The sequence below is a fragment of the Nothoprocta perdicaria genome, unplaced genomic scaffold, assembly GCF_003342845.1.
Source record: "Nothoprocta perdicaria isolate Ctin4 unplaced genomic scaffold, notPer1 scaffold_9, whole genome shotgun sequence".
NCBI classification, from domain to species: domain Eukaryota; kingdom Metazoa; phylum Chordata; class Aves; order Tinamiformes; family Tinamidae; genus Nothoprocta; species Nothoprocta perdicaria.
In genome coordinates this window covers 8548212-8557843 of record NW_020456198.1, presented here as the reverse complement: position 1 = coordinate 8557843, position 9632 = coordinate 8548212, and the positions used below count along the sequence as shown (strand labels likewise).

Genomic DNA, 9632 nt, shown 5'->3' with positions numbered 1-9632 from the left:
GCGGCCCCGTGTCCATGCCGCCGAGGGTGGGCCCGGCCTCGGCCCCGCTGCGAGGAAACGGTGCTGCGCGGCCCCGCGCTCCCCGGCGGCCTCGCGTTGAGCAGCCTGCGTTCGGGCCGGGCTCATCCTCATCCCGGGAACGTTTGTGTCCCTCAGCTCCGCGCCGGGCGCCTTTGCGTGCCCAGGGGGGTTGCTGCTCAACAGCGATGTCCGCCCTCTCTTTAGGCAACCTTGCTGGCCCTGACGAGGAACCGCGGTGTTGTCACGTATGCCCAGGCACTCCAAAATATCCCTGAAACGCAGGTCACCACCCTGGACAACGGCCTCCGTGTGGCTTCCGAGGAGTCCAACCAGCCGACGTGTACAGTAAGTTTGAGATTGTTTGAGGATGTGCTTGGCAGTCAGCTTGGCCTGGCCCGTAACCGACCTCCCAAAGGGAACAAACCCCTATTTGAAGCGACATTTCTGGCAGAGACCCTTCTTTCTGTTAAATGGTCAGTGCATTAGTCACGAGCGACTATTATCCCTCTGGCAGAACTTCCCAAGGTTCTCGTGACACTGCTAAGTGAAAAGTGTAAACGTGTTCTGCAAATCATCACCTGTGGCTGCTCGTTGGTGTTTTGGTGCCGTTGCTAGCGCAGTGCCTCCGCACTGAGGTTGTCCTCCGTGCCGCTACACGGGCACGAGGCTGAAACGTGCCGTTTGCTTTCTCTTCTGACAGTGCACCTGGTGCCTTTCCCTTCCAGGTGGGTGTGTGGATTGGGGTGGGCAGCCGCTACGAGAATGAGAAGAACAACGGAGCCGGTTACTTCCTGGAACATCTGGCCTTTAAGGTAAGGCAAGACTGGTCTGGCATAGCACTGTGTTGAGGTGAATGTATCCAACTTCTGTGGTGTTCTTACCTGCTAGCTCTTACTTCTAAAAACATAACTGGGTGCTGAACATGCCCTTGTATCTACCAGGGCTTCCAGCACCTGGGGCTTGCAGACTCCCATCCAGCCTGGGCCATCGTAGGCAACAGCAGCTGAAGAATCGAGCGCTGTTTCTGCAGTAGCATTCTGTTCCTACTGGAGGTTTCTCCAGAATATCGCTTCTTGGGTAGCTACGAACTCACTTCTCGTTTCTAGGTCCAGCTTAAACTTGGTTTAATTCGTTCTTCAGACACTGTTGTCCTTTAACTTAAGCTCATTTCACTTTGCCTCTTGGATTCTTTCTGGTCTTTCAAAATACATCTCATTCTTTACATGCTTTAGTCAGGATAGGTAAACCAAGTTTTAAACTCCTGTTTTGTGCACTTGCTCTTGGCTTTTCTGAGTTAAGTGTCAGTTTTGCTGTGTTAGCTCTGTAACTTGCCCAGAAGGGAATATGGCCATTTCCAAGTTGTATTTGTGTGGATTCTCTCAGGGCACAAAGAAGCGCCCCGGTGCCGCCTTTGAGAAGGAGGTGGAGAGTATGGGTGCCCACCTCAGCGGGTACACGTCGCGTGAGCAGACTGCCTACTACATAAAAGCGCTGTCCAAGGACATGCCCAAAGGTAGGAGGGCTGCTGGCTGGCGCCTCGCTTGGGGAGCGTGTGCCTCTGGATGTGTGTGTGTGGGCCTCTTTCCAGCAACAGACTCTACACTGAGCTTGTAGCTGAGCAGTGAACTGCAGGTTCTAGGCGCTAGTGGGAGAGACCACTGCTAAAATGGTGCTTGAAGTCTACAAGCTCGTGTGTTCCTAAAACCAGCTGTGGCCAAGCTCCTGGTGTCACTTTGCACTGTATTGCCAGGAAAGAGGGAGAGATCCAGTAATCTGAGGTTGTTTTGCACATTTGGGAAGATGAGGTCAATGGCAGTTCCTGTGGCACTTGGCTGCCTTTGTGTCCCATGTCCAGGGCTCGTGATTCGAGTCGGAGACAGTAGGCAGATACGGCCAGCTCTGTACTAGGGTTTGGCTTGTCTCTGCCCTGCACCCAGCTGCACCTCTTGCAGTTGTGTCCCTGCTTTCTACTTGCACTGATGATCTGCTGGGGGGACATAGTATGTGAACCTGGAGGATTCTTCATGTCAAAACAGTATCATTTGCCTGCACTGCAGTAGAGAAGGATAGTACAAGTCTGTTACGTTGCTTCCCCTCCCCAGCAGTTTGTTGCTCTCTGCTCTTGCCTGTGTCCCTGCTGCTCGTGTGTCTTTCAGCAGTGCGGGGCAGCAGTTGGGCAGGAAATGCGTTAATGCAGGAAATGTGTTACAGCTGTGGAGCTTCTGGCCGACGTGGTGCAGAACTGTGCTCTGGAGGAGTCCCAGGTCGAGAAGGAGCGCGGCGTCATCCTTCAGGAGTTGAAAGAGCTCGACAGCAACTTGACGGACGTTACGTTTGATTACCTTCATGCCACTGCTTTCCAGGGCACGGCGCTGGGCCGCACTGTTGAGGGGACCACTGAGAACATCAAGTGAGCAGCAGCTTGGAGTGCGTGGCGCGCACCTCTCGGTAGCAGTGACTGTGCAGGAGAGCCAGGGCGTGTGCAAGGAGCCAGTGCTGCTGTACGCAGAGGAAATATCTCTCCAGAGTGTTTCACTTTGCCGTGGCTGGGTTTTTCTCCTTGGTGCATGTGGAATTGTGGCGGTGCACATGTTTTTCTCCAGAATTGCCCCTCATGTGAGATGTAGGAGGCTGCTAGGGGCCTGGCTGAACCTTCTGCGCTTATGAGTTTGACACCTATAGAGAGTTTTAAGACCTAGGGATACTCTCTAGAGCAGTGGCCTTGAGCAGCCCCCCGCTTGGCCATGGGCAGCCAGCGAGCAGAGGCTGATGCTTGCCTCCGTGCCTCGTCTGCACTTGCCCTTATCTCTGTATGTTGTCCACCTATTTCCATTCTCTGTGTTCTAGAGTAACAGTACGAGGAAACACAGACGCTGTAGGTGCGCTTCTAGAAAGTGTGTCACCCCCGTAATCAAATGCATTGCAGCTGTCTCTGTGTTGTATTCTGCTTGCTGTAAGTCTCTCATCTTTCCATGTCTGAGTTACAAATATGTTAAATCTTGTGTTCTCTAGGCGTATGACTCGGGCGGATCTAGTTTCCTATGTTGATACCAACTTCAAGGCACCTCGTATGGTCCTGGCAGCTGCTGGAGGTAAGCTTCAGATCATTGTGACTTTAGAAAACTGGGTATTTTCAAGCTGGTGATCAAAGCTCTGTCAAACAGAGCTGTTGCCTCTAACATAAGATGTTTTGTTCAAAGAAACTGTTTAAGAGTGTGGTTTTCTCTTGTCAGGCATTTCGCACAGGGAGCTGGTCGATGCAGCTAAGCAGCACTTCAGCGGCGTGCCCTTTGCTTACAAAGAGGATGCTGTGCCCGTTCTGCCGCACTGCCGCTTCACCGGGAGCGAGGTAAGCTTGTCCTGGTCCCCAGCAAAGCCAGCAGCTTTGCTGCACTGCTGAGTGAATGTGAAACCAGGTGCAGCTCCTTTTGGAGGAGCCATCTGCTTGTGTATATCAGGGGAGCTAAGTGAATGGGCAGCAGCTTGGTAATGCATCAACACGTTGTTCTTGAGGCTTGTTCCCCCAGCGTGATGAGTGTTAGCACCAAAATGCTAAGCAAGGCTTTTGACACTGTCTCCCATAACATCCTCATACGGAAGCTCCGGGACAGTGGGCTAGACGAGTGCACGGTGCGGTGGATCAAGGGCTGGCTGGATGGCAGAGCTCAGAGGGTGGTCATAAATGGGGCCGAGTCCAGCTGGAGGCCTGTGGCCAGTGGTGTCCCCCAGGGGTCAGTACTGGGCCCAGTGCTGTTCAACTTGTTYATCAATGACCTGGACGAGGGCACGGAATGCACCCTGAGCAAGTTTGCGGATGACGCCAAGCTGGGTGGAGTGGGCGACACTCCGGAGGGCTGTGCTGCCATCCAGAGGGACCTGGACAGGCTGGAGAGCTGGGCAGAGAGGAACCTCATGAGGTTCAATAAGGACAAGTGCAGGGTCCTGCACCTGGGGAGGAATAACCCCAGGCATCAGTACAGATTAGGGGTGGACCTGCTGGAAAGCACCTCCACGGAGAGGGACCGGGGAGTCCTGGTTGACACTAAGTTAACCATGAGTGAGCAGTGTGCCCTCGTGGCCAAGAAGGCCAATGGCATCCTGGCCTGCATCAGGAGGAGCGTTGCCAGCAGGTCAAGGGAGGTGATTCTGCCCCTCTACTCAGCTCTGGTGAGGCCGCACCTGGAGTACTGTGTGCAGTTCTGGGCACCCCAGTATAGGAGGGACGTGGAGCTTCTGGAGAGGGTCCAGAGAAGGGCAACCAGGATGATTAAGGGAATGGAACATCTCTCGTATGAAGAGAGGCTGAGCGAGCTGGGCCTGTTTTCTCTGGAGAAGAGACGGCTCAGAGGGGATATGATTAATATGTATAAGTTCAGGAAGGGAGAATGCAGGGAGGAAGGGGACAGGCTGTTCTCACTGGTGGCCAGCGATAGGACGAGGGGTAATGGCCACAAGCTGAAGCACAAGAAGTTCCGTCTCCAGGTGAGGAGCAACTTCTTTACTGTGAGGGTGACAGAGCAGTGGAACAGGCTGCCCAGGGAGGTTGTGGAGTCTCCTACTCTGGAGGTCTTCAAAACCCGCCTGGATGCCACCCTGTGCCACATGCTCTAGGTGTGCCTGCTTGAGCAGGAAGGTTGGACTAGATGATCTGTAGAGGTCCCTTCCAACCTTAAATATTCTGAAATATTCTGAAAATTGTTTAGGGGTATGAGGCAGTTGCATCCTCAACTGAAACCAAAGGCAACTGGCTCATGCTTAGCTCCGCCTGAGACTCTTTGATTTCCCTGGGATAATACCGGGGCTAATTTCTCTGTCTGGCCTGACAGCAGACAAAGTCGTATTGCTCATGCAGCTCTCCTCTGCTTCCTCGTGGTTTTCCAGATCCGAGTCAGAGATGATGCTCTGCCCCATGCCCACATTGCTCTTGCCGTGGAGGGCCCAGGATGGGCCGATCCCGACAACGTCGTCCTCCTTGTGGCCAATGCCATCTTTGGCCGCTATGACCGCACGTTTGGAGGTGGCAAGGTAAGGGAGTTGGGGAGGTGGCTGGTTAGCTCTGGAGTCCTTGGGTGGAGGCCCTAATGGGGTGCTGTTGTGCTTATCTTCCAACTGTGGAGTGGTCAGGAATCTGGAAAGTAGGATGGGGCTAATCAATGGCAGATCTTAGAATGTGTTAAATATTGCACTTTGTCTTCTCTGTGAAGTCTGTGTAAATAGCTCAATTGGAGGGAACGTGAGCTCTGATAAAGCTCATATGCTTGTATATGGCGATGGCTGAGGGTACTTCTTCCTTCACAGAATCAGTCCAGCAGGCTGGCTACGCTCGCCGTGGAGCATAATCTCTGCCACAGTTTCCAGACGTTCAACACCTCTTACTCCGATACCGGCCTCTTTGGTTTCCATTTTGTTTCGGATCCTCTGTCCATAGACGACATGCTGCACTGCGCTCAGGGCGAGTGGTAAGGATGCCCTTGGCAAAAGTTTCTTTTTAGGATATGCCCCTCTCATTGGAATTGGAGCTACTGGAACATAGGTTAGTTCTTCAGAGCACCGTGTCTCTATATAAACTTCTTGATAACTCTTATGCTGGTCAAGTCATTCTACAGGTGGTTCCTATAACTACCTTAACTACCTTGGCGTAACAAGAGTTGTTGCTTTCATCACAATACTGTTTCTGCTTTCATCCCTTCGGGCTGGTCAGGATTTTAGCTCATGATTCTCAAATTTTAGTATTGAGAGGGTTTTGTTTGTTTGTTTTTTAAAAAAAGGTCCTCTTGGGTACCCAGGAGGCTTTTTCCATCCCTTATCATTTTAAGTTTAGACGAAGTGGCAAAGTAGGGCAGAAATCTTGTATTCATAGCTGTTGTGTTGCGGCAGATAAATGCTTCACTGCTGGAACCAGCCCAACATTAGGGAACCTTCTGCCTATTTGTCTTATTACACACATGTGTACACCAATAATAGAGGCTGCAGCTGAGCTTGAGAGCTGTGCTGTGCATGGAGCCCTTGCCCTGAGACCCCCTCGTTAGCAGGGGCGGACGGGATTTAGCAGCTGGATAACAGGCTGCTGGAAGGGCCTGGTTCTGGAGCAGCAGCTTCCATAGCAGGTGGCCGTGGCGGGAGGGCCAGCGGGCACCTCGTGCTGGACCCTGCCCGGCACCACGGCCGCCGAGCGCTGCGTGCGCCCAGTTTGGCGGCCGCAGCCTGCCTCGTGCTCCCGCCTCTAGCCTCAGCTCCCTCTCTTGCCTCCTGCTGTTCCCTGCTCTTAGCTACTCTGCAGCAGTCAAGGCAACCGCTGCAGCCTGCAGGAGAGATGCTGAAATCGGCTTATTCCTGCTGGGGCTTGGGAAGGGGACGGATTCACTTTATCCGAGTAGACAGGCATCTTTAGCAGCTTTCGTGGTCATTCCATCTCCTTTCCAGGATGCGTCTGTGCACCAGCACCACAGAGTCAGAGGTGAAGAGAGCCAAGAACATCCTCCGAAATGCCATGGTGGCTCAGCTGGATGGTACGTGCTCCCCTATGGACTGATGGCTATGAGGTTTTCAGAGGGTTGCCACTCCTGGCCCTCCTGGGCGCTAGGAATTCTTTGTTGCAATACTACAGGCAGGCACCGAGCAAAACTTCCTCCGCTCTGCATTCCGCTTGCTGCCTTGTCCAAGTGTCTCTCTGGTCCCAGCCTGAGATGCTCCAGGCTGGCCCAGCTTTAAACTTCTTGTCATTCTGCTGCTCAGAGACCTGAGCTCACTTGCTGCTTGGTAAGGTTAAAACAATACACTTAAACTGCTCTGTGGTAGCTGGGAATAATTCTGGAGACAAGGGAGGTCTTTGTATTGCCTGACTCCTGCTGGAGCTGCTTGGAATGGTAACTAGTGATTTTTTAGCTGAAGCTGTTTAATAGCTAGAGTTTGTATCTGCTTTCTCCTAAGTGATGATCAAGCTGTGACATTCTGGAAGGTTTTTTGTTTTGTTCACAATGTGATGTCAACATGTCCTAGGTACCACCCCAGTGTGTGAGAATATTGGAAGCCATCTCTTAAACTATGGACGCCGTATCCCTCTGGAGGAATGGGATTCCAGGATTTCTGTAGGTATTCTTTATTTTTGAGGGGGGATACCTCAGCCTACTCGGTGTCAGCACTTTCTGGCCTTAGTCAGCTGCAGTGACAGGAGCTTTGCTTATTCCTTAGTCCGGATGCCTGGTGTCCAGGCAGTCAGCTCGCTCATGCTGATACCCGTATGTCCGAGTGTGTGACGTAGACTCTGTGTATCCTGTGTCCCTGTGGCTGGGTCCAGTCCATTCCAGAAAGAGGAAATGTAGCTGTGTTAAGCCACACAACTTGGAATCCTGTATCAGTTTCCACAGAGGTGGCCGCTATCTGGTTTGTGTAATTCTGCAGCCACTGTATTCCTTGTAAGACTGCAGCTTTGGGACTGACATGTCTTCTTGGAAAAATGCCTTATGTGGAGCATCACCTGTCCTTGTGATGCCTGAGAGCTAGACAGTTGGTTCAGGTGGGCTCAAAGGGTCTGACAGTGTTTTTAATGGTCTTGCTAAGGGATGTCAATAGTTATTTGGAGATGTGAGAAATGCATGTCTGCTGGAAGGGTTTCTGACTGCTTTTTGATGCTTGTTAGGCTGTTGACGCGAGGATGGTGCGGGACGTCTGCAGTAAATACATCTATGACAAGTGCCCAGCAATTGCAGCCGTTGGTAAGTGACCAGTAGCACATGGCAGCACAAAAAGGAAGCCTGGGAGGCGCTGGGGAGCAGAGTGGGAGCAACATGCAGGCACCTTCCACACGTTTGTTCCATCCTCTTCACCACTGGGTTCTGCTGCTGTTACCTCCCTGCCTCTGCACGTTGGATGTGCCAGGGCACGTCTGCCAGGAAACGGTGCCCGCAGAGGAGGCAGCCCTAGTGGCAGGAGCTGCTGGCCGTGCTCCCGCCTCCGCGCCCGCTGTGGAGCTGTGACTAACAGCGGGAGTCCCAGAGCTGGGTGGGGGCCCAGTGCTATCTGCCAGGTGTCCTTACCCTGGGGTCATGCTGCTTTATGTAAGGGAAGTGAAGGGGCCTGATTCTCTCGTGCTGCTCTGACACGTCTGTCTGGCCAAGGACAAATTCATCTCCAAGCCTGCCCGAACAGCCAGCTCGGCCTCCTTCCTGCGGGAGAGGATTCCCCTCCTCCAGGCAGCTGTTTCCCCTGGGCCTGCAAAGCGCAGTCTGGAAAGGGAGAGGGATTTCAAACAGGAAGTTGCAATGAGCTTCTCAAATCCTCTGCTTTGGTTGCTGTGTTCACACCTGAATATGAAGATGTATTCAGCATTGTGGCACACCAGGACAAGGCAGATGATTCTGAGGAAATCAATAATGGTTTCTCTGTCAGGACGTGGTTTCTGCCCACCTTTCTCATGCAGGCTTGAGCTGTAGTTGCTGCAGTTTGTGTAGCTGTTCTGGACTCTGACTGTGGTTGGCTTTGCCCCTCTTTGCCCCAAGGATATGGGAACTTGCACAAGGATTTTAACTACCTCTGCAGTGACTAACTGTGTTTTGCTTACTCAGGTCCCATTGAACAGCTTTTGGATTACAACCGTATCCGCAGTGCCATGTACTGGATTCGCTTCTAGGCTGTGTCCCTGCAGGATGGAAATAGTGAAGCTGTGGACTGTGACGGGGCTGCTGAGGTTCTGTCTGGCTTTGACTGTCTTGTGCGCCGGGAGCAAGCTCAGGCCTGAGAAAATGTTTGTCATCGTGATGTTAAATGTGTAATATTAAAAGTAACTCTATCCTAAATGGAGTTGACTCTGCTGGGAGTTGCTCTGTCCTTCTAAACTGTGTGTGTAGACTGGATTAACCTTTCCCAGTCAGTGCTGGGCCACCAAGTCTTCATTTGTCTGGGGTCGGTCTGGCAAACCTGGTGCCTGTAGCCTGTCCCTCCTCTGTCCCTGTCTCTCCTGCTAGGCTGTTGAGTTTGCAGGTCTTGTTTTCCAACTGGGATGAGTGAGTCTCTTCCCTGGCATAAAGCAGCCGGAGTGGCCCATGAAGCATCGCCCTTTTGTACAGCCCTACAAGGAAGGGCCTCGTCTGAGGGGAGCCCTCCCTTGGTGCTTCACAAGGAGGTCAGACTACCCCTATGGAGAGCTTGTGTTCTGGTCCCTGTGGTGGTGATGTTTCTGGCCTCGCTGTTCATTACCCTCTTCTTGTTGGAGTGGCTGTTTCTTTGGTAAACCGTCACTCATTTTCAGGCTTAATCGGTGAGCTGAGCTCATATCGTTTAAATAAACTCACAAGGGTGACCAGCCTGGCCTTGCCCAGCGTGTTGGGAGAGTTGAGGTGGTAGTTTGCCACAGCATTGAGGCACAGAGAGGAGCTGGGTCTGTTAGACAAACACATGCTCAGCCGTAGTGGGACGGGTGCCTCTGACAGCTCAGCTTCTTGGGAAGACACAAGCCAGCTCAGCAATGAGCCAGGGTGGGTTTTGTCGGGGTGTCTCCTCCAAACCAACCACCTTCTGATCAGTCCTCATGCAATTGCTGAGAAGCTGCTGACTGAAGTGTAGAGCGGCCAGCCCTTTGTGTGGAAGATGTTCCCTAAGGTAGAATGGTTGAA

The 9632-nt window shown here is 52.5% G+C and overlaps 1 protein-coding gene across 1 annotated transcript in view; it reads left to right on the top strand.

The window, feature by feature from the left end:
* The window catches only part of LOC112958714 (solute carrier family 26 member 6-like), a 15709-nt gene extending 6889 nt beyond the window's left edge, over positions 1–8820 (top strand). The window contains exons 19-30 of the mRNA XM_026052630.1: positions 226–366; positions 747–833; positions 1405–1534; positions 2233–2431; positions 3034–3113; positions 3255–3370; positions 4903–5046; positions 5320–5480; positions 6445–6530; positions 7021–7109; positions 7661–7736; positions 8586–8820. Of these exons, the coding sequence (XP_025908415.1) occupies positions 226–366; positions 747–833; positions 1405–1534; positions 2233–2431; positions 3034–3113; positions 3255–3370; positions 4903–5046; positions 5320–5480; positions 6445–6530; positions 7021–7109; positions 7661–7736; positions 8586–8650 (1374 nt within the window). The 3' untranslated portion in view covers positions 8651–8820. The remainder of the gene's footprint in view (positions 1–225; positions 367–746; positions 834–1404; positions 1535–2232; positions 2432–3033; positions 3114–3254; positions 3371–4902; positions 5047–5319; positions 5481–6444; positions 6531–7020; positions 7110–7660; positions 7737–8585) is intronic.
* The last annotated feature ends 812 nt before the right edge of the window (positions 8821–9632 follow it).